Here is a 25,014-nt window from a genome sequence, read left to right on the forward strand (position 1 = left end):
CGATAATCGGAGCACCACCATATCAAGAGAATTCATCATGTGAAGAATAAGTTCTCAATTGAATGAAAAGCCCTGCAGGGGCAACCCCACCAAAATATTTAATAGGGGCAAACTCCTCTCATGAAGAGAATACAATAGGGGTAACTAATGAGATTGAACCCTTGTTGGTTGATTCTCAACACGTCATAAGGGCATTTAATACAACAGGGGCAACTAATGAGATTGAACCCTTCTCCGTTGACTCCCAACATATCGTAAGGCCATCTAATATCAACTCAACCGCTCCTCTTGTGCGAGAGTCTCACCTAAGCTCGAGCACTGAGAAGGAGCCAACCACAGGGTTAACTTCCGAAAAGCAATTCAAAATTTGCAATGAAAAAGATAACCGAAAAGGAGTTGGGTGATCACTCACCCCCTGCAAATAACCAAATGAGACATTCATGTCTCACACTTCAAAAGGCATTAACACCTAATGTGTAACATAAAATACTCCATTAACGGGAAACCTATCCATCCATATAGAAGAGTGAGAGATTAGGAAACTAAGATTGATTTCTAGTCCTAAAATCATGGTTCAAGTGGAGTAGTTTTAAGGAAAAGTTTAACGGAGATTCAACAACCATTGTCAAAGAGATTTTAAATGCCAACTTGGGTTATGTTAGAGGAAGACCGATATTAGAACCTCCCTACCACTTGAAAGGGGGAAAGATGATCAAATTCTTATGTGATCTTAAGGCAAATTGCTAAAAAAAAAGAGGGGGCACCTGTGACTCTTCTTCCTCCTCCCCCTCTTCATTTGTCATTCTTTTCTTCTTCAAAATAAAATAATATAAAAAAAATCTAATGGGCTGAAAATCCGAAAGGAACCCTAAGCGTTGGAAAAAAGGTTATCGGGCTGAACACCTGAAAGGGACCCCAAAGCGATAAAAAAAAAAAAAAAAAATCTGCTGCGCAGAAAATTTGAAAGGAACCCCAAGCATTGGAAAAAATGCTACTGGGCTGAACACCCGAAAGGGATCCCGGGGCTATGAAAAAGAAGAAGTTATCTCCTTCCTTCTATTTTCCAAAGTCTTTATCTCTAAACATCTTCTCTTCCTTTTTCCTGAGTCAAAATGGTATCAAGAGAAAAACCAATGAGCATTAGCCTGATGAAACATTGTTAAGGTCCTCGATCATCTGGAGCTTCGAAAAGTGAATAGTGGAGGAACAAAATCGAAAATCCAAAGAGATTCTGAACACCCAAGGGCAGTATCCTATATTTTCAAAACTATGTTTTGCTTGAAAGCTCTAAAGCACTCTCATTTGAATTAAAATGCAAGAGCTGAGATTGGAAGATAAAAAAATACTTTATGATTCCTCTTCCCGATACGCTCACATAGGGTCCACCAAAGGGGTCGTAAGTGGTTAAACTGTAAGACCTACATTAAAAGAAAACCACCCCCCAACAGGGGTAGCAAAAAAAAAAATAGTAATAATAATAAAAAATAATAAAAACTCTACGTTCGTATGAGTCTAACTATTGACTACACCGTCCATCCTTACATGACGTTAAACTGCTTAGAGGGCTCTATGGTTGCAGGAGTTAAAACTGCCAACATAAATTTGTTTTTCAAAATATCTTTCTCTTTTCAAAATTTTCAATTTTTGTCTTGTGTTTTCAAAAACTTTAATTTCTTTGTTAAAATCGTAATCTGTCCTTGCTCTGAGTTCTATTTCGAATCTCTCCCTCTTTTTAACATCTCTAAAACATCTTCTAAAACGAAGGAGCTAGGACACCCGTAAATGATGATTTACCAGGTTGTTGCCTCATCTCTTCATCTCTCTCTCTCTCTCTCTCTCTCTCTCTCTCTCTCTCTTCAAAATTGGCCAAACAAGCCTTTTTCCTAGACAAACATTTTCCTAGATAAGAAAAACCATAAAAAACATAAGGAAATAAAAGAAAATGCCAGGTTTAAGAATTTGAAATTATGAAATCCCTTGAAGTTAAGTGACATGGCCAGAAAATCCAACTCGAGTTTCAAGCTTGTACAACTCACCTAGATCTCACGCCGAAACCCCTAAGATGAAAATACCCTAGGTGGGTGAGCTCGGAGCGCAATGACTTAGAGAGATTAGTCGGTGTGCCCTTTGACCACGAAATGCCAGGATGAAAGTTAAAATGTCTACATTATCTTTGACGTTCACCTACCCTTTGAAGGACAGGGAGCGCCAATGAGTGTTTACTTCTTTGCCACGCACCTGTCCTTCGAAGGACAGGGAGTGCCAAAGAGGGGCAACTGTAGACACCCCATTTTAAAATTGACAAATTTCATGGTTTTTCTTGAACCCATAGGACCACACTATTTCAATAAACCCCTAAACCATAGACCACCACAATCTATGGTCCCATCCTATGATCCACACCTAGCAAATCTTCAACTTTTAGTAGTTATCTATTTTATACCTAGCAAATCCCCAGCTTTTAGTAGTTATCCATTCCACACCTAGCAAATCCTCATGTTTTAGTAGTTATCTATTCTACATCCCTATTAGGTCTCTAAGAAAAATAAAACTGATGTTATTTTTTTTTGGGAAGGAGGTGGCACGTGGGAGAATATGGACACCTCTTAAAAAGGTGAGACGTATAGGTTAAAAAGAGGAGAGCTAGGACATGGAAGGCTAGAAGTTAGAGAGAGAGAGAGAGCCCAGAGAAAGAAAAACCTAACCTAAGAAACCCTAGTTCTAAGCTATCTTTAGATCAGAAAAACCATTCAACTAGGCTCAAGCCTGGTCAACACTTGGAGAAAGAGAGACAAAGAGGACACCAATTCTAATATGGGCAAGCCCTTGAAGGCTCGGGAATCCCAAGCCATCTGGTCTGGTGTTTCTTACTTTTTTATTATTTATTTTCGGCTTTTATTTTATTTTAATTAGATTATAGTAGTTTTTTTTTTAATTATTATTTCATGTTTCATATTTGGATCAATGTTGGCGCTGCCACTGATCTGAGAACAGATCCGCTCGTTTCTCAGCTGATTTGACCTCATATCAGAATTCGATTTTCCCTACATTCTCTATCATCTTCTTTTAAAATCAGTTTGTGGTGTTCAGATCAGAGGGATCTTCCTTTGATAATCTCTCTGATTTTGCATTGTAAACAAACATAACACACAAACCACTAAATTTCTGTTAGATTTCAAATGGGAAAAAAAAACCCTAATATGTCAAAAACCAAATTCATGATTTGGTTGATTTTTCTTCATAATTTTTTGTGATTTTCTGTTGTTTTTTGAGGTGATGTTATAGATTATAGAAATCCTAATCGTCTCCTTTCAATTGCAACCTAAGGTATATCTATGCAACTTCCCATTTGAAAAACGCTATCTTCAAATCTAAGCATCAAGTTTCTCAAACAATGTGAAAATAAAAAATAAAAAAATCACCTAATTATTGGGATCTTGCCGAAATTAGGGTACTGTCACTAGAAATCCTACCATCGATGCTTGGGTCTATTAACAGTTTCGAGAGATAGAGAGAGAGAGAGAGAGAGAGAGAGAGAGAGAGAGAACAAAGAAAGAAACCTATGGTTTTAATGTGATCGCATGGCGGTCCAAGGATGGGAACCTCATACTGCCTTAGATCTAAGCAATGTTCATTCCAGAGGAGCAGTTCAAGCTTCCCATTCTTGAACCGTTGTTTTTACAAAAAATGAGTGGTCCAAAGATGGGGATCACAGACCACTCAATCCAGGAGGCAGTCCAAGGTCCCCATCCTCAGACGACTATTTTTCTTAAAAAAAGAGAAAGATAGGTTTGAAGATTTTAACCTCAGACCGCCTGGGCACTGCCCCTAAAACTTAGGGCAGTACCACTAAAACTTGGGACTAGCCTAATGGAGTACTCCAAGAGATCTCACATACCCTTATCCATGGACATGCTTTAAGATGGCTCAAGGTCAAGTATTTTGCCTATGTCTTCTCAAAGCATAACCATCTCGCATGGGGCTCACTCATAAATACTGGAGCTTACAAAGATTCTCAGATCCATAGACATTTAGATAACATAAATCTCATAAATACTCATTTTGTGACTAAGAGGATACTCACCGACCTTGCCTAGGGATATCTCTAAAACCCTCTCAGTTTATTATCCCCAATACATCTGCCTCACGGTCAGGACTTTGTGACTCTTTGTACACTAACACCAAATCCCATCTCGCAAAGATCCAGCAAGTCATGGTGTTTTTAATCAGTCCTATTGTAAGCAAGAACCATAAAAATGAGAGTTTCAAGGCGTTAAAAGGCCATAACCCCAATAATAATATCTATGATTGTTTATAAGTCAAGGTGCTATTATAATACAAGGACATCCTCAATATATACATATATGTAAGTTTGGAATTGATATCATATCCTATGAGATGGAATTCATCTCTAGAGCATTTGTAAAATCAAGATATTTTGCAATGCCCAAGTGTGCTAGCAATTAAAAGATACTTGAGTTATCTATTATTTATATGTTGTACTACCAATTTGTTGGGTAAGGTCATTGGTTTAGTGCCACACCTTACCAAGCAAATTGTCAGATTTTGTAATGCATAAACTAAATGACGGTCGGAATCAAAATATACCTTAATAGCACGCGAAACGTGATACATACACATGTGCATGTACGTCTATATGAGATCTTATGTTTGCCATCAAAACAAAATTTAATAAATGAAAACCAATTGGTGAGGCCGCAGCCTCCACCAAGAACTTTGGCACCTCCCTATATTTTGGATGAGTGAGGACCCCAAAATCTGCAAACTCCTCTATCTTGACTTCAGGATCTAATTCATTTCAAAGAGAAAAACAAAATAAAAAAAGTTTAGAGCATAAAATCCTTCTTGAATGTCATCGTGACTATTGCTTTCGCTACATTAGTTAGATTGGCACCAGCACCAGATCCATTTTTTAAAGGGTGAAACGGATTTGCTTTGGTTTAGAGCCCGTTTTGGGGCTTAATGCTAAAGCAACAAACACAATGGCACAAAAAGAAAAATAAAATAAAACTCTAATAGTTCACTCACTCATCGAATAGGTGCGAAGAAGACAGATGAATTGGTTAGGCTCCATCACTCACATTGTCAAAGAAACGGAGTCAATACTTCTAAAAATATATTTTTGTGTGGTCTCGCAAGACCTTAGCAACCAATAAAACCTTAGGTCCCACACAAGAAAAACACAAAATAGTGTCAAAGGGAGAGGGTAGTGTGTGGGTAATGCTCGTGGCTTTTTTTTCTTTTTTTTCTTTTTTTTATAAAAAAAAAACACACAAAAAAAAAAAAAAAAAAAAAAAAAAGAGAGAAAAAAGAAGTAGAGTAGGCTAGAGGGGCTTCTCTAGGAGGGCGGAGATGTACATCTCATGGAGCTCGACGCCTCTGTCCAGCTTCCTCCCAATTGTCCACTTGAGCTTCTTGAAGCCGATCCCTTCAATCATGGGTATATAGACCTGGTTCATCTGGTCCTCGATACAGAAGAAGTGATCGAGCCAGAAGAGACCACCCGGCCTCAGGATCCTGTGAATGTCGAAGAAGATAAAGTGCAAGAGAGTGGTGGGGATCCAGTTGCTGAGCACGTGCATCGAGTGCACGATGTCAAGCGTGTTGTCGAAGAATGGAAGCCTCTGGGATACAGAGATGTAGAGGGGAATCACCCCCCTCGATGCGATGAAGTTGTTGAAGGGCGCATTGAAGTTCATGGACGTGGTCACGATCGTTACGTCCCGCTCCCGCATCCGAACAGCAAAGGTTCCAGACCCTCCTCCGATGTCGAGCCCGATCCGGATGCTGCTTTTTCCGGTGTTTCCCACCCTCTTGAATGCCAGCACCTCGTCGATGGAGTAGTCAAGGCTCTCCCCGCCTCCGCTCCCTGGGCCCTCCCAGCGGATGCGCTCTCGGCCTTCCAGATCAAAGCAGTCCTTGCAGTCATCAAAGGCCTTCTGATACTTGCGGTTCACCAGGCACGTGTAGTTCTTGCAAGAGTATGCTGTCCACACCACACTTGTGTCGTGAGGGATGGACCAGAGGCTCTCTGGGAGAGAGGCGGGCTCCACGTAGTTGCGCTGGGCTTGCGAGCGGCAGCGGCGGCGTGGAAGGGGCTCGCACCCCTTCAGCATTAGCCTCTGCGCCAGCAGCTCATCGTCTGGGCAATCTCCTCCAACACTGTACTGCATATACTGGAAAAGCTCATCCATGAACAAGGAGCAAGCAGCACCGACAGGTGGGTAGATCTTGTCTGAACCAAAATTGGGGTTGAAGCCAAGAGGCAGGGGCTTTGCAGATGCGGATTCCCTGAACTCTTGGGGGAGGTCAGGGTCTTTCGGGAAGTGGTCTTTTTTCTTCTTGTTGTTGTTGCTATTGCTGTTGTTATGGTCCAAGAGGGAAGAAAGACGGCTGAGGAGCTCTTCTGAGAGGGATTTTGAGGCTTGGAGTTGGGAGCGGAGGAGCTGGATCTCCTGCTTCGCCTCTGAGAGCTCTGAGCTCAGTTTGTTGCAGGATGAGGGGAGGAGTTTTTGAGTGGTGGTGGTTAGATCGGTGGCGGAGTCGAAGGTGGGGATGGACCAGCGCAGGGGACCTCCAGAGAGGAGAGAGACAGTGAGGAGGTTAGTGCCGAGGACGAGGAGGACGACCACCAACATAGACATACATGACCAGGAGGACCTGTTGTACTTTGCCATATCGTCTGACGCCATGGGGATTGGGGGGGCTTGCTTGCGTGCCTGCTTGGAGGGATCTTTCCCTCCTTCTGCTTTATCAACTAAAAATTGATGAGAGGTTTGGTCTTGATTCCTATCATAATTAAGCAGAGGTTCTCTCCTCTGTCTCAGAAGATATATATATCTTTACTTCTCCCTGTCCGACTGGGAGTGGGAAGTTATGGGGAGGGCTGGGTTTGGGGCATGTTTGACTCACATTTCACCCTCTGCCTGACTCGTAAAATCAGAAACCGGACGGGTGCCTTGGATTTAGGATTCAGACCCGCTTGTATCTAAAAAACTAGGCTGCGTTGGGTTGGGTTGGGCAAGGGGAAGGGCAAACTACAGGCAAGGCTAGGGCCCAGCCAATTCGGCCCGAAAACCCAGCTAGAAACTAGGGCTGGACTAGAGCTAAGGATCCAAGCTCCAAAAGGGTGGAGTTTATATAGAGCTGAGGTTCTAAAGAATCAAAAGTAAAACATGCTTTCAAATGGTATCAAGAAATGTGGTTTTAGTACTTGATATTTTTGTGGTATCTTTAAAATATATTTTTATCTTTAATTATAAAATTTAAAGCTTAAAAAATAATACAGATCGAACAGGTCTGTAAAAACTTGAAAAATCTTGAAAATTGATGGTCCAAAAATACGATACAAGATGCACTATTTTCAAAACTTAGAATCCAATTTTTTTTTTCATGTCCATGCATCTTGATGTCAAGATAATCAATTTAAGGATATTTGGACATCAAAACAACCGCTTTTAATGAAATTTTAAAGTAAGCTCTAATTTAATTGTTTAGAGCCTCGACTTTTCCCTAACCAAAATATTACCATTTAAAATAAAAAATTGGAAAACTAGTGGGATCCAGGTTTTTCTTGGCACCCCACTCTCTACGCTAAGCTAAGCTTTGACAGCCCTGCTTTTTCGATTTGCGGTCCCTCTGGTTTGGTAGACAAAAAGCGTGGATGCAGGAGTTTTGGAACTGCGCCCCGTTGAATTTTAGAGGACGGGTATTGTTTCTTTATTTCCCGAGCTCAAGAAGAGGAATCCAAATAAATGAAGTTTCTCTTTGGGATTTGCCCGATCTTTAAAAATTACACACCCACCCTCCTACGCAAGTGAGTGTTTATTTTACTCAATAAGAAATTGCGCATCCTCACTACCCCATGACCATCAATCAATTAATCAAAGCAATAATCCTCAATCCACGAGCATTCCTTGGTGAGGTATGGCACGAATCTATAGATTTATGTGATTACTGCATTTGAGACGATTTGAATTTCGCTCGTCAACCCTACTCGACCAGCTGGGGTTTTTAAAGAAAACTTGGGTTTATGCCGAGTTTGCTGTCCTTGTGCGGAAATTTATCAAAAATTTGTGGAGTCTATTGTGCTAATACGGTATTTGGTACGATCAGGTGATTTTGGATTACTTGTTTCCCCCGTAAAATCCCCTATTGTATATTTGTTTTTCTTTATTTTTTTTAGAGAGGAGGAACGATTCTACCTTCACCGGTTCGGGTTTTGAACCACTTGGTATGATTTTGTCCTGAGTTTGAATCGCATCATTGGTCTTTTAAATTTTTGGAGTATATGGAGATAGTATTAGGGTGACCAATCTCACGAGATGTTTAGGTTTTATTTTTTTGTGTCAGCAATGGAATCTAGTTCTCCGAGACATGATTTTAAAAAAGTGTAATCTCATTTGTCTTAAATTGAGGTTTGCGAATTTTAACTGCCTCCTGATAATTTTCATCCAAATAAAAAATTTGAAAACTGAGCTGACTTGGTTAATGCTTTATATTTAGGGGTTTGAAACATTAAAAAATAAAATAAAAATCTTTTGATCCAAAATATACAAAAAAAAAAAGAAAAAAATAGAAGCGAATATTACTAAAAACCCCCCAAATTGAGGTTTTTAGACCTTCTACCCCTACCCTAATCTTTTTTTACTCCTTTTTTAAAAAAAACCTACTTTCCTTACTAAAACCCCCCCCCAACTGAAAAAGGCTTATTATTTTTGACAAAAATACCCCTTCCTGTACCTTGAACGTACGATCAAATCCAGCGGACGGACTCCAATTTCCATTAACACCGGACCGCGATGACTGTTCGCCGGAGTGCTTATGAGAAAACAATATGCCGGATCGAATATCTAAAACGCCGGACTGAAGTGCCTGTGTTTCCAGGAAACATATCGTCGGAGTGATGTGATGAATCGCCAGCCTGCAAATTTTCCAGGGAGGAAACTGCCGGTTCGACGTTCTTCACATGCCGGATAACCAACGATTCCAGTGACGTTTTCGTTGGACCGAGGCAGACAAACGCCGGCATGCTTGGGATTCTAGGAAGCCAATTGCCGGTCTGCTATCCTCATATGTCGGAGTGCTCGTGATTCCAGTGAGTTATTCGTCGAATTGAGGTAGTGAAGTGCCGGATTGGCCTTTCATCAAGGAAGCTGAGTGCCAGACTGATATGAATGAAGCGCCAAAGTGGCTTCATCATGGGCCGGAGTGCGTTCAATTTTACATAGACCTGTTCGCCAGAGTGCTTTCCACATGTGTCGGAGTGCCAATTTTAGTCAACTATTTGCCGGAGCAAGTTCATCAATTGCCGAAGTGTTTTCCAAATATGTTGGAGTGCGTTTTACAGATGCTGGACTGCCTCTTTAACAGTGAAGTACGTTTCGGAGTGCTCTTCACAAGTCCCGGAATGCACTATTATACAGTAAACAATTTGCTGGAGCGAGCTCATGAAATGCCAGAGTGATTTTTAAATATGCCGGGGTGCGTATTAACAGTGAATAATCTCGAGAGTGCTTTCAAAAAATGCTAGAGTGATTTCTAATTTTGCCTGAGTGCATTTTACAAATGCTGGACTGCTTATTTAATATCGAACATTCTCCGGAGTGCATTCAGTAAACACCAGAGTGCTTCTTAGTTTTACCGGTGCGTGTTTTTTAGATTCCGGGCTGCCTATTAACATTGAATCAATCTTCGGAGTGGATTCAAGAAATGCCGGACTGATTTCTAAATATGCTGGAGTGCGTTTTGCGGATACCAGACTGCATATTAACAATGAATAACTTTCGAAGTGCCTTCAAACAATGCCGGAGCGATTTCTAATGTTGTCGGAGTGCATTTTACAAATGCCGGACTGCTTATTTAACAGTGAACATTCTCCGGAGTGCATTCAGAAAACGCCGGAGTGCTTCTTAGTTTGGCCAGTGCGTGCTTTTTAGATTTCGGACTGCATATTAACAGTGAATCAATCTTTAGAGTGGATTCAAGAAACACCGGAGTGCTTTTTAATTTTTTTGGTATGCTTTTTACATATGCTGGGCTATTTTTTTACAGTGAACTAATCTCCGAAGTGCTTTCAGAAAATGTCGAAGTGAGTTTTAGTTTTGCTAGAGCGAGTTTTACAAATGCCAAACTGCCTATTTTACAATAAACTGATCTCCGGAGTGCGTTCAAAAAATGCCGGAGTATAGCAAAAGGGACTTAGAAGAATGTGGAAGCAAAAAATCTTTTTCCTGAACTTGAGTGATCTTTTACCAAAATGGCTGATGTACACAAATGAGTATAGCAACAGTAGAATATTGACATCTATTAGGGAATATGTTGGGATGGATCTTTGCAAATGGACTCAAAAGAATGTTAGCTCCCTTACTATGTCCTTTGAAGAAATTATTAGATCTTTCCTTAATTTTTATCCATATTAATCATCAACAATCAAAATACGCGACAATTTAAATGAAGGCATATACATTTAGCCCCAACCTTCAATATCCCTCTATGTTTCTTAAGTTGAATTACTGCTCATGGACACTTCTTAAACCGTCTTTCGCCTTCTGTTATGAATCAAAGCTTCACATTCCAAAATACAATTTCCAAAGCTAAAGGAAGAATAGCGGAGTGCAGCATTTACTTGAGAGCAATGACTAAGCTGAAAGCCATATTTCCACTGCCTAAAAACCGAATGATTAACAAAGTATGAACCTCTAGAATTCCCCATTTGTGCTGGAGGAATCAATAACCTGTTGTAATTCTTAACAAGACAAGGATAGAATCGCGACCCCAAGGGAGAGGCTTTCACACAAATTTCAGCAACCCACCTTACCCAGTGACCCAACAACAGAGATAGTAGCCCAAAGACCATCAACTCTTCAACAAAGAAGAAAGAAAAAAAAAAAATCTACCTCAAAATTAAGCCCAAATAGAATAAATTAGGAAAAGGAAAAAAACATGAACCCATTAAAGCAAAAAACATGATGAAAACTCCATATACAATAATATAACCTTCTTTGATCTTCTCCAGAGCAGCCAAGAGACCCTTTCTCCTCATCCTTTGCAACCACTACACAACACAGGCAAACAGAAAAATAGAAGCAAGAGAGAGAATCAAAGGAACAAGAGTAAGGCATAACTTACCAAGCCAGGGGTAAATCACGTCAGGGGGCTAATGAAGCCAATTCAGATATAATTCTTACCACTCTAACAGGAGAGACCCCTAAAATTGAGGTTGCTATGTGCTCAAGTGCAAAGGCCAAAAGGTAATAAAACTTGATCAAGATGAAGTTGAAGTGCTTATGCAATGATCGAAGAAAGAATACACTGCCATATACTTATGCATAGATGAAGTGCTTATGCAATCATATCAATCTTTATAAACTCAGTCATAAAGAATGACATATGTTTGACCAAGTTTCAAAGCATTTTCCATTAACATAATGACAATAAAAAGAATTTAAAATGGTATTGATTCCATTAACATAATGACAACAAAAAGAACTTAAAAAGATATTGATTCCATCAACATAATGACAACAAAAAGGCTGAACATTTTATGAATTGGCTACTATGATAGAGTAGCTTGAATTGTACAAAAATAACTTAACATCAGTTTCAATCTCGATACTCAACTTCTGTCTCAAAAAAGGCTTATACTTTTTAATTTATATTTGTTCCAAAAAAATACATCGTGTGTTCACTTTCTTGGCCTCAACCGTATCTTTGGCCAACTTGCAATGCCCTTGCCCTTATCATTTTTGCTTTTTGTACTCCTTTCATTTTCCTCATCAATCTCGATCTCTCTTTCCTTATCATTTTTGCTCTTCGTTCTCGTCTCATCTTCCTCATCAGTCTCGCTCTCCCTTTCCTCATCTCCACCATCTCCCTCTTCAGTCTTGCTTTCCTCATCAGTTTCGCTCTCGTTGTCGTCATCTCCACCATTTGTCTCCTCGGCCTCACTTCCACCATCTCCCTCTACCATCTCCTTGACATTATCTATAGGAGTGTACTGCACTAACAAATCGTGGGTCAGCTGTACCAAACGTCGTGATTTCCGTGCTAATACTTCACCACCAAGTGCAGCTTGTAGCATTCTTATATAGGTTAATCGCTACAAGTTGACAATAAAAATAATATAAATAACTACTTTGAATAGATAATTATTTTAAATCTATAAAAACTAAAATACATAAATGAAATTATATATCAATCTCCTCTCGTTATCATGACTTTGGGGGGGGCGGGCACATTTGATTACGATTGTGAGGGGGGGCACATTTGATTGCAACTGTGAGGGGGGGGCACAAGGGAGTATTTTCATATCTATGAATGAACATGTACCAGACTATATAATCCTTTGTCGACATTCCACCATATTTATTTGTGGTTGCCTTGACCACATATTTATCTCGTTGCCGCCAGTCATTTATCTCGCTAGCCAACTTATCAATTCAACTAGTGGGGTGTAGACCCATCTTCTCCCTTCTCTCCCACTTGGGAAGCCCCATGGGAATAAGTTACGACTTTCCAAATTGCCGCAGCACACGATTCGACATATAATACTCTACAATGTGAAAACTTATTAGATATGACTAGCACAACACGTTCTCTTTACGGAGCGTATCTAGTGGGGTGTACTCCTCATATGGTTGTCTATTCACCTACAATAATAATATAACACAACACCGTTAATGGGTCTTTGCATTAAACATTGTCAATTGAGATGTCTTAACACTAACCATGTCACACACAACAAAAACATAACACTAACCATATCAATTGAGATGTCATGAAATGCTGCTAATGGATCTTTGCAACATGGTTGTTTCTTCCACTTGCAAGCTTTAGGCATTTCTATGACGATAGTTTTAGGTTTGGTGCCAATAGCTGAGAAATGCTCATAGATCCAAAACTGCACAAAGAAAAAGTAGAAGTATTAGTTTCAGGCCAAAAAGACTGTAAATATGTAAATATTGAAGCAAATATGTAAATATGTTAAAAAAAAATAGAAGTATTACCTGTAGTAGTGTTGCTGACCCACTAAAATGCATATCCCCGTCTACGACCAAAGATAATGAACGATACAAGAAGGCAAGTGATGCTACACCCCATGCAATCTTCACAGCTTCATCGAGATCTCGGAACAGTTATAAGTAACTTGTAAGCATGAACCCTTGAGATACGTTAGCAAATATCGTTGTGCCGACTAAATATAGGAGAAATGCTCAAGTGTGTTGAAGGAGTTTTAGTTTGATAGGCCTATTTGGTAGTTGACCAAATTTCGATCTCAACCAGGTATGTTTAAGATGGAATAAGTTACCGCCTTTAGGGTAATCTCCCAAATACTCCATGATGGAAGCCGTATAGTCTGTAGGTCAGATGACGGTTACATGCTCTCCTGTCACAGGTATCCTTAATATATGCCACATGTCGTATAAGGTTGTCTCACCAACAGTCAAACGTGCAGTATTTGTCACCTTGCACCATTTCCCCATGAAGGCTCTCAATAAACTACAATCGATATTGGAGACCCCAATGTCAATCAACAAGCTCAATTTGGTCTTTTCGACCAAGCTACCTGTCGTGGATCTAGCTCCCATTTTCCTAAGGTCTTAGTTGATTCATTAATACGATTTTTTTTTCCATCTGAAATGAAGTTCAATAAGAAATGACATACATTACTTATAAACAATATAAGAGTTATCTAAGTAATGTAAATCATGAAGTAGAGTAAATAGACTACCGTACCTTTTCCATATGATCGAACGAAGTGGATAGGTCCCTTGCTCCTCTTGACTGTTTAGGGTATTGCATCCTTAAATCTATGTATATTCTCAGAGTTTTACATGTGCATATCACATCAATTAAGAGGATATGTACATACAAATTGGCAATAAAAACAAAAAAGTGAGTAATAACAAAAAAAGAATAGTAAATGTGCCCCAAAAGAATAATAGTGAAAAGTCTATAAACAATAAGAAGTCTATAAATAAAAAGAAGTCTATCAACAATATGATGGTTGATGCCAAATCTTGATGCAACAATAAGAAGTTTATCAACAATAGGATGGTTGATGCCAAATCTTGATGCAACAATAAGAAGTCTATCAACAATATGATGGTTGATGCCAAATCATTGGGCCACAAGCGAAATGTCCTTCCAACCTAAATCAGCAATCAATAAAGAGCCTTTGTGTGTGCATGAACTATTGGTTTTGATATCAAGTTCACAATGTAAACTCCTTTAAGTATAAATGTAAACTCCTTTAACTATAGATAGGAAGAAAAAAAAAACAAGGAACCATTTCCTATATAAATTGAAAAAATAATAGCTCATGAATCAAGTCACATGGTATAAGACAACAGGGAAAACAAATGGTATAGAGATTATTATTAGTATAATCCTGGAACGCTAAAAATACATCCAATTACACTAAAAAAAACAATTATATATGTACCCCACAAGCACAAAATTTGCGTAAATAAAACAAATTCCAGTATTTCCCACAAAACGGTTTCTACAAATTAAACAAGCCCCCCAAAACAAAAAAGTACAAGCACATGCCTTCAAGTGGGTGCTTTACATGTTATCCTATTACGACCAGTTCCTTTACAACGACTACCATGCATAGGTCGTACTGGTCGATGCACTTCTTGCGACTCAATGCGCTTCTTTTTAGGTCGGCCAGGGGGGCATCTTGAGTGAGGTGAAAGCACTCTTACTTCCTCTAGAGAAAGCTGTCCGTATAACCTACGCCCATACAAGTCGATCAAGGTAATTGGCATGATAGCTACAGAATATGTTTCACAAAATTTTACAACTGTGAAATATTCTTAACAATAATCAACAGGATCCCTATTCATTACTTGAAGGGCTTTACAAGTATGCTTACAAGGAAAAGCTGTTATTTTCCAACCCCGATTCACATCCTCGTGAAAGAATATTTACCGTATAATTCATGTGATCATCCCTTGCTTCGTACACTGCTCCATTTGATGCCACAATTACCCTCATGGAAAGGGATGGCTTAATGATTTTTTTAATTTGTTTTGAGCTTTTGGGATAAGTTTTGTACTCCAGGTTTCAGCTTTCAAATTGCGAGTGGCCATTAATTCCATGATTTGTCTCCTAATCAAGTTAACACACTGAAGTATTGGCATATCTCATGCTTCTAGAATCCACTTACTATATGACTCAACCACATTGGTTGTTAGTTGGTCATATCGATTACCTCTAAACTATGATGTGGCCCAACAATTTGGTGACGCTTCTATAAACCACTTGAATGCATCATCAGAAAGTGATCTAATTTCCACCATCTTATCAAAATACTCTTGCTGCGTATATGCTCTACATGCTCGAATAAAGTCACAAACAACTGCCTTCTTAATGTCATTAGGTATGTGTTTGCATTCTTTCTTGAAATTCTTTGCTAAACGACACTAACAGAAGGCATGATAAGCATTATAAAAAACTTGACAAACTGTATCAACTAAACCATGGTGTCTATCTGATAAAAAAATGATTTCACGATTCGATCCAATAGCAATTTTTAGAGATTCCATAAACCGTAACCAGTTATCGGTACTTTTGCCATCCACAATTGCGAATGCAACGGTAAATATTTGACCATCCCCATCGAGTGAGTTTGCAACAAGTAGAGTCCCTAGGAATCGTGCCTTTAGTGATGAAATAGAAGTGGATGACATCCATTTTTAAAGCCATGCATTGACCCATGAAATCTTAAAAACAATCGACGAAATCTACTTCCCTGTCATACTTCACCTGTCGCATAACTACTAGGATTTGTCTCCATCACACGGTTAATATATGCTGGTAACTGGTTGTATGCCTCATCTTGTGAACCATGTATGTTTGTGATGGCCATTTCTTTTCCTCACTAGGTCTTTCAATAGGGTACTTCTAACCCATAATCTCGAATTAAATCACTCATGATTTCTCTAGCCTTATAATGTGCAGCGTCACTTAATTCATCCTTGATTAAGGATGCAACAAATTTTCGTGACACTCTTCTCTGCACATCATTACTTATCCGTAAATTACATGAGTAATCTATTGTCCATGTTTTGATTTGAAAAACATTCGTCCTGCCAAGCTTCGCACAATTTATCTCCTATTTACATCCATCACCCTTGTATTTTGCCCTTATGTGATACCCCTCATTTTTAATAAGATGGTATGCAAAATGGTTTGTTATCACAAACTTGCTAAGGGCTTTTTAGAAATCTTCTAAAGATTCAAACTGTTGTCCCCAACAAGTGCATCCTCCCATGTGCTAAGCAACCTTGGTGCATTGCTTTGTTCAGAGCCAGATACTAAAATATTAGAGGGTTTTAAAGGTTTGACCTCTTTGACTACCATAGTATTACTTGAAGTACTTCCACCCTTACGTTCACTCCCATGAAATACATATACGAGCACTTGATTCTCGCCTTCATGGGTGTTCAACATCATAATAATATCATCATCAATGAATAAATTTACCATAAATTTTCTCTTTTCTCGGACAAAATACCTCAGCGATAGCAAGTGCATGTCAAGTGAGAAACGCTCTGCTACATATTTTCGCATGTCATTTAACTTAGTTCTACAATAAGTAAAAAGGATAACTGCATCACTATCGATATAATCTAAAGTCCCATCGCCACTTGTTTGGAGTTCTCCACAAAAAATGCAATAAATTAATCTGTTATTACCCATTTTCTTTTGTCCTCCACAATATTTGTTGTAACTTCACCACCATATTTGTTGTAACTTCACCACCAATATACTCTCCTTGAACGTGCCTTATGCTTATTCAAAAAGCTTTTTGTAACAAGAATTGTTACGAAATTTTAACAAAAGAAAGATGATGAGTCATCATTTACAAGTTCAACAAAATGCAGTAAAAATAACCTAAAAATTATTACCATCAAAGACATCTATACATTAAAAATTCGTTTTCAACAATAACTTGACAAATTTTAAGAAAGCTTTTTATAACAAGAATTTGTACTAAATTTTAACAAAATAAAGATGATGGACGATCATATACAAATTCAATAAAATGTAGTAATAATAAGGAAAACATTATTACCATCAATCACATCCATACCTTAAAATGACAAATATAGGTACAACGACAATATCCATAATAAATTAAGAACAATAATCAATACATCTTAAGCTATTATCAATCCATTCATTCAATTGTTATTGACAAATTAAATTTTAACAAGAGCGACGCAAATATTAAGAAAGATTATTGTAAACAATAATTGCTACTAAATGTCAACAAAGAAATAGTATGGATCAACATCTATAAGATTGACAAAATACAGTTTTTTTTTTTTAAAAAAAAACCCAAAAATTAGTACCACTAATAACATTCATAACTTAAAATGACAATAGAGACACACTGACAATATCCATAATAATTTAAAAAAAATTAATACAAGAATTACCTATCCATTCCTTCAATTGTATAACAAATTAAATACAGACAATGTGGCTATTTTTAACCCCAAACTTGATGTTACAACATTAATATTAGATAAAAAAATATTTCTAAATATTTAATTGAAATATTTTTTCATCATGGGCCTAAAAAATCGAGCTCGACTTGCGATGGGGCTTGTTTCAAGATAGATGTGCTGTGTGGGACCTTTGTTGATACTGGTGGGCCTTCAATTGTAGAGTGAGAGGGACATAAAAAATTCATATAGACAGTGACACTTTTGATTGTAGATAAAGATTGGATTGTAGAGAAAGATAGAGATAAAAAATGGGTTATTTGTGGGAGAGAGTGAGTGAGTGGGCCTTCGTAGAGTGAGAGATTGAGAGAAAAATAGTTAGAAAGTGGCAAGTAGGGCCTTGGTAGGTCAGAGTGAGTGGGCCTCGAGGAGTGGGGACTCGTTCACCATGATGGAGGAGATAGGGGATTTTTTCACCATGAAGAAAGATATAATGTAGGTAGGAGAAGGGCGTGAGGGGAGATAGAGGATAGAAAATGGGAAATCATCGTAGGAGAGGGAAAGGGGCGATCACTGCGTGCTGTTGAGAGAGAGGAAGCCGCAGGGCAAAAACACGCACATGTGCTGTTGAGAGAGAGGAAGCTACATGGTAAAACGAACGGGTGAGAAGAGAAAAGGTAAAGCTGGAGGTTAGAAAGGGAGGGATGGTAAATTATCCTTTTTTAATTTTTTTGAGGTTAGGGGGGTATTAGTCATAAAAGTCACATTTTATAAAATTTATGTGAGAAAAAATTAAGGTGGAGGTAAAACATTTAGAAAGTACAAACTGACGGGGTATTAGTAATTTTCTCCAAGAAAAAAAAAGGTGCTTCGTGGTTTGAAAGTCCGATATTGAACTACGCAAACTAATACACACACAAAATAAATGTTTGAGCAATTTGAAATTCAAACTTTCAAACCGCTCAAAACACCAACAACAAAATGTTTTAAGTACTTGAAAGTTGAATTTTCAAATTGCGTAGGCACTTAGATTTTTGGGGTTTTAAGGTTGGACCGGTGTTCCCAAAATCGAACCGGAGCGGTTAACCAGACATGGGGTTGGGAGTGGTTTGAACTGGAACCAGATTAACCTGGGCAGTTAACCGAACTAACCAGTTAAGTAGATTTTTTTTAAAAAAACATGGGGCCAAAACCCGCAAAAAATAAAAAAAATAGAAAAACTTAGAATAATTGTATAATATCTTATTACATACATTTATCTTACAAAAAAAAATAATTGAAACAACCTTTTGTAATTATGGTCTAGTACATTATCCTAAGCAGGTCACATAAATCTTTTTGTTTCCTAGATTAGGATATTCTTTGAAGATATTTTTGTCATGTAACATCTTCTTCCAAGAATTAACATATTCATCTCAAACCTTACATGAAAAACTTTCTAGTTTCTTTTTAACAAAAAAGCGCTCACATCAGGAATGAAAGTTTATGCACTTTTTTGCGAAAAACAAAAGTAGCTTGATGCTATTAAATCAAATAAAAATGCCAACTAGTTAAGGCACTTTCATATAGTTAGATAAAGCATAATTCATACAATATTTTTTCGATAAAGTTAAATAAGGCATACTTCACAAAAAGTACATCTCATGATATGCAACAAAATGAAAAATCAATGCACAACACATTGATATGGTCTCTTGTTCTTATATGTTCTTATGTGTATCTACCATATCCATATCAGTGTGTTGTCCATTGATTTTATCAAAAAATAAGAATAGTAGAACGAATAATGTTATCAAAAAATAATTTTATTAAGCAAAATAGAAAAACACTTCCCATATTTATCATAAAACATAATTTTATTAAAAAACCATAGTTTTATCAAAAAAATAATTTTATGAAGTAAAATGGAAAAACACTTCCCGTATTCATCATAAAACATAATTTGATTATTAAAAAATAATTTTATTAAAAAGATAATTTTATTAAGTAATATAGAAAAAGACTTCCCATATTGATAAAAAAGCATAATTTCATTAAGAAAAATGATGTCTTTTTAGAATAACTAATTACTCAAAACCCCCTAAAATCGAGCAATATTTTAAGCAAGAAACGACCCTCAATGTTATGATAATCGAATAAATCAATACACATGCATTGTAAAGGCTTCGATCGTCTTTCAAATGCACCAAATCTCATGAAAAAATATTTGGTATTTTGGATTTGATTGATAAAAATGGCAGACATTTCAGATCTATGCAATTTTCATGATCTCGTGCAAAAAAAATTCATATAAAAAAATTCACTCAATCATAAATAAACATACCAATTTTATTTGAGATATGAGGCCTCAGTCATCAAAATACACAACTCAATTTGATAAAATACGAACAATAAATGGATAAAAAATTTGTATCTTCGGATTGAACACAGGTTCTCTGAGCTGCAGCTTTTTGGGCAAAAACCAACCCTTGATCTTTGGTTTTTTGAACAAATTGAAACTTGAATCTAGTAAATACTTCGAATAGCAATCAAACCCCTTAAATTTCTCCAAGAACCATCAGGCATTGAGGAGATTATTGAAAGAATGACGGAATTTTCAAAAACATAAAAAATCCGCTATTTCAATCCAAGAAACTCTTTTTTTTAATTGTTTAAATCCAAATTACTTGTTTTATATTCATTGTATAGTGATTTAAAACATTAAAACACGAAAAAAACTTAAAAAATGGCCACAAAACGAATTAAAAAAGGTGGAAAATTGGATTCACATTCCCTATTTCAAAATAACGCTATTATTTATACATTATCGTTATTTATTAAAAAATGCCACTATATCGGCGAACCAGTCCGGTTAGCTGAAAACCGCGGTTTGACAAAAACACGGATGGTTCGACCCCTCAACGGCCGGTTTTGGGCTGAAAATTTTTTGAAGTTATCATCTAGGCTAATAGACACACAAAACCGGCCCTAACCAAACTCGGAACCCTAGCGGTTCTGATCTAACAGGCCGGTTCCAGTTCTAACCGGCTGGTTTTTCTAACACTGGGTTGAACTCCATAGGAAGAGTGAACTAGTCATTAATCCCATAGCAGGACCAACTCTCCATCAATTGTTATCCAACCCAATTTATTTCATTCCATCCAATGCTGCTTTATGGATTCCCACCCTTGGTTTTGCAGATGCAGTGGCTAAAACAACATGTTGCTACTATTGATGCCCACATTCTTTGGTGAGAATACCAGAAATAACCACCTTTCATAGATGGAAAGTAATACCTCCAACGGAAACATCCCTTCTCGAAATCTAATTCCTTACGTGCATCAATTTTGTTCATAGAAAGATTACCGGTTCCAAGAAGGTGGGGAATTTTGAGCTTTTCGAAGATCAATATAAGGATATTCTTCCCTTCTTATAATTACCTTATATTGAAGTTAGGAATACTCTGCATGCCAAGAACCCTATCATAAATTTGATTTACTCTCTGTATTAATTATAGTATCATAACATCGACTACACATAGAGTCCCTAAACCACACATAGAAGCTTGTCATGCACCCCAGAATCCAAATTGTTAAGAGTTTCTCTTATACACAAACTTAGTCAGAACTATGCATCTAATCAAACTACACCCAAACAACCCGAAAAGTATCCCATTTTAAGGAAATTGAATGAGCATTTGGTTCGAGTTAATTTAACTGTGATTCCATGTTCTACAAGGTCACGACAGATCATTCTTCGATCACCAAAACCAGCTTCCCCCACAAAGCATTCACACTTGTAGCCTTACATTAGCAGTGGGGTTTAGTATCTAATTTTGTTGTTCCCCCTTTGGGTTGTCCTTTCTCACAACCAAGCGTGACAAGGGAGTGAGACCTAGAGAGTTGCAGGGTATAACATATCATCCATATAACATACCTCCAATTGACCTTGGCATTTCCTTAACATTAGTCCTCACCAAAGTTGCTGCCTGAACTTGTCAAGGTATGATGTGAGGTATTACTTTCATGATGCTCATTCCCCAGCCATTAAGAGCAAAAAAAAACAAAAGAAAAAAGAAGGAAACACATGCTCAGGTTTTATGTTCTCCATGACAATCCTAAGTCACTGGATTGTGAAGGAGAAGGTGTTTAGTCAATAGATACCTTCAAACGAACCTAATAGGTTTCCTTGTTGGAGTTTGTGGGCTTCAAATGCAAGTAAACTTGGCTTTTTGATTAAAATTCTATTGAGTTTTCTCCATTTGTGTACCATCACACTTTTTATGGGTTACTCTTAGTTTGAGACTTTGAGTGGAAGCATGCTCTACTTGGATACTTGGGGGCAACGTATGAACGGGGAGGTGACTCTATCTAGGACATAGTTTGACTAGATGAGTCAACATAGATCCCAGGTAGTTGTGCTTGGTCCCATGATGTGCGTCGCCAAATGGTGTCCACGAGCACCCTGTTTAGGGGAGCTACAACGAGGGTGGATGTCTTTTGGTTGACCGGGAGATCAAAGAGGATCCCATGATGTAGGTCGTTTAAGAGCTTCTGAGGACAAGCTCTTGGAAACCTTGGCAAAGGAAATATCCTACACAGATTGCGTGCTACTAATTTCTTAAGATCTATGTGATCCTAGAGTTTTGTTAGGTTTGTGCAACCATTAGCAAGCATGTACTTGAGAGAGATTCTTATGTACAAGGAGGAAATCTAGATACTCCTATACAAGTATATCTAGTCGAAGTAGAGCCTAAAGTTGCCCATGGGGAGAGCACTTAGAATCTAAGGCTATCTATGAACTATGGGAGCTTATATCCTGACAAGCTCTGACAGGCCAATCATGTGACTGTCGCATGGGAGACATGCATCCCATGCATCTATTGTTTGGTTTTAGTTCTAGATGTCATGGAGAGATTGGCCTTGTTATATGTCCGCCCATGTAGATCCCATTGGCGAAGGGGCTATGTGGTGGTCAAAAAGTCAAACATTACGGGGCTGGCTCTCCTAGGCAATGTTGTTAGATTCGTTTTGGAGCCTTTTTCGGTTTAATCAGAAAATGAAGTAATTCGGTGCTTCAGCCGATGCGAAGGAAGACTTCGGGGCTTTTTAATCTAGTAGAAATAAATTAGATATATATATATATATATATATAATATATATACAAATAATGGAAAAAATTTAAAATAAAAAAATATAATAAAACATTAAAAAATACATTTATATAGCTATTTTTTATTGGCCGAAGTAGACGCAAAGCGGTCGAAATTTGACCGAAGCAACACGAAACGATTCGAATCTGACCAAAACGACAACACCAGGCTTCGCCTCTCTTTCGTTTATACCTAAAATCCAAATACTTTGGTCGAAGCGAAAGCATTGCTTCTAGATGTCCTGAAATGTTTGATTCTTCAATATGGTGCCTATACTGAAGCCCATTTGAAGAAAAGTCATACGTGGTTAGTTAGTTGGAAAGATGTTGTAAAATACGGTGACTAAAAAACTTTGTTAAAAATAGAAGCTTGAAATGAAATCTAAATCTGACTGGAGTTGATTATAGAATCTTGGAAGGAGTTTTCTAGGAAGGTTTTGTTGGACGGCAGATAGAATTTGGAAAGTATTAGAAATAGGAGTCATCATAATGATAATTGTGCGTTATCCACATTTAATTCATGGTAGCTAAGTAATGGATGAATGGCTAAGTTAGCCTCCTTAGAATTAAAAGGCAAGCTTGCCTTATATCCAATTTACACGTAGACTACCGTTTAAGTACATGACCTCTTACCTATTTAATGCAAGTGATTTCATGTTGATCTCTCTCTAGGGCATCATGCGGAAAGCTTAAGGGCGGCTGACCATCAAATGGTTTCTAAAGTAGAGGGAGAGGGGTTAACAACCTCCTAGGTTCTTGGGGTGACAGACAAAAGAAAGGGAGGAGAGACAGGGGTTAACACCCTCCTAGGTTCTTGGGGTGGCAGACAAAAGAAAGGGAGGAAAGAAAGGTCGTGAGGTTTCAAGACCAAGCGATGTTTCTTTCAAGCTATTTCTTGAGAGAATCCACTAGAGTGCAAGACGGCGCATAACTTGCATTCCATTATTTGTTTTCTTCACTCAAAACAAAGAGGTATGTATCCTTTCTAGATTATTTTTGTGTTCACAAAATCGAACCGGACATGAAACTGGGAGTAGTTTGAACCGGAACCAGACTAACCAGGGCGCTTAACCGAATTAACCGGTCAAGTAGATTTTTTTAAAAAATATGGGTCAAAACTCCCAATTTTTTTTTTAAAAATAGAAATACTTAGATTAAGTGTATAATATCTTATTACATATATTTATCTTACAAAAAAAAAATTGAAACAATTTTTTTATAAATTAATATTTGAATACTATGGTCCTATACATGAAAATATCTTAGGAATTTTTTTGAAGATATTTTTCTCATGTAACATATTCTTCCAAGAATTAACATATTTATCCCAAAGCTTACATGCAAAACTTTCGATTTTTTTTTTTTTTTTAATACAAAAATTGCTCACATTATGAATGAAAGTTTATGCACTTTTTTTACAAATAACAAAAGTAGCTTGATGTTATTAAATCAAATAAAAATGCCAACTAATTATGACAAGAAATAGAATGGACCTTTTCCATATAGTTATATAAAACATAATTCATACAATACTTTTTCGATGAAGTTAAATAAGGCATACTTCACAAAAAGTATATCTCATGATATGCCACAAAACGAAAAATCAATGCACAGCAGATATGTTCTACTGTTCTTATATGTTCTTGTATGTATCAACCATATCCATATCAATGTGTTGTGCAGTGATTTTATCAAAAAATAAAAACAGTAGAACAAATAATTTGATCAAAAAATAATTTTATGAAGTAAATTAAAAAAACACTTCCCATATTCATCAAAAAACGTAATTTTATTAAAAAATCACAATTCTATTAAATATAAATTTATTAAGAAAACTATAAAAACACTTCTCAATTTCATCAAAAAAGATAATTTTCTTAAACAAAATATCTTTTTTAGAAAAATCGACTTTTCCAAAACCCCAAAAAGTGAAACAACATTTCGAGCAAGAAACTACCCTAAATATTTGCATAATTGAACAAATAAACATACATGCATTGTAAAGGCTTCGATCATCTTTCAAAAGCACCAAATATCATCAAAACATATTTGGTATTTTTAATTTAATTGAAGAAAAGGCGGAAATTTCATATCTATGAAAATTTCATGATATGGTGCAACAAAAAAATTCATATAAAAAAATTTAATCAATCATAAATAAACATGCCAATTTTATTTGACATATGAAGCCTCAATGAGCGAAATAGATAACTGAATCTGATAAAAAACAACCAATAAATGGACAAAAAATCTGTGTTTTTGGGTAGAGCACAAGTTCTCGGAGTAGCAGCTTTTCAGGCAAAAATAAGCCCTTGATTTTTTGTTTTCTGAACAAATTAAAACTTGAATCTAATGAACACTTCAAATAGACCCCTCAAATTTCATCAAGAACCATTAGGTA

The 25,014-nt window shown here is 37.2% G+C and overlaps 1 protein-coding gene across 1 annotated transcript; it reads right to left on the reverse strand.

The window, feature by feature from the left end:
* Positions 1-5,106: 5,106 nt before the first annotated feature.
* LOC18421746 (putative methyltransferase At1g29790) lies at positions 5,107-8,720 on the reverse strand. Its single transcript, XM_006826551.3, has one exon. The coding sequence runs from the start codon at positions 6,711-6,713 to the stop codon at positions 5,346-5,348; it is 1,368 nt and encodes a 455-aa protein (XP_006826614.1). The 5' UTR covers positions 6,714-8,720; the 3' UTR covers positions 5,107-5,345.
* Between the last annotated feature and the right edge of the window lie 16,294 nt (positions 8,721-25,014).

Source organism: Amborella trichopoda, chromosome 4 (assembly GCF_054954075.1).
Source record: "Amborella trichopoda isolate Santa Cruz 75 chromosome 4, AtrichopodaSantaCruz75HAP2 v2.0, whole genome shotgun sequence".
In the NCBI taxonomy this organism is placed as follows: Eukaryota; Viridiplantae; Streptophyta; class Magnoliopsida; order Amborellales; family Amborellaceae; genus Amborella; species Amborella trichopoda.

Excerpts from the sequence above, each read along its gene's own strand:
- LOC18421746 (XM_006826551.3), bottom strand. The coding sequence starts at position 6,713 with ATGGCGTCAGACGATATGGCAAAGTACAACAGGTCCTCCTGGTCATGT.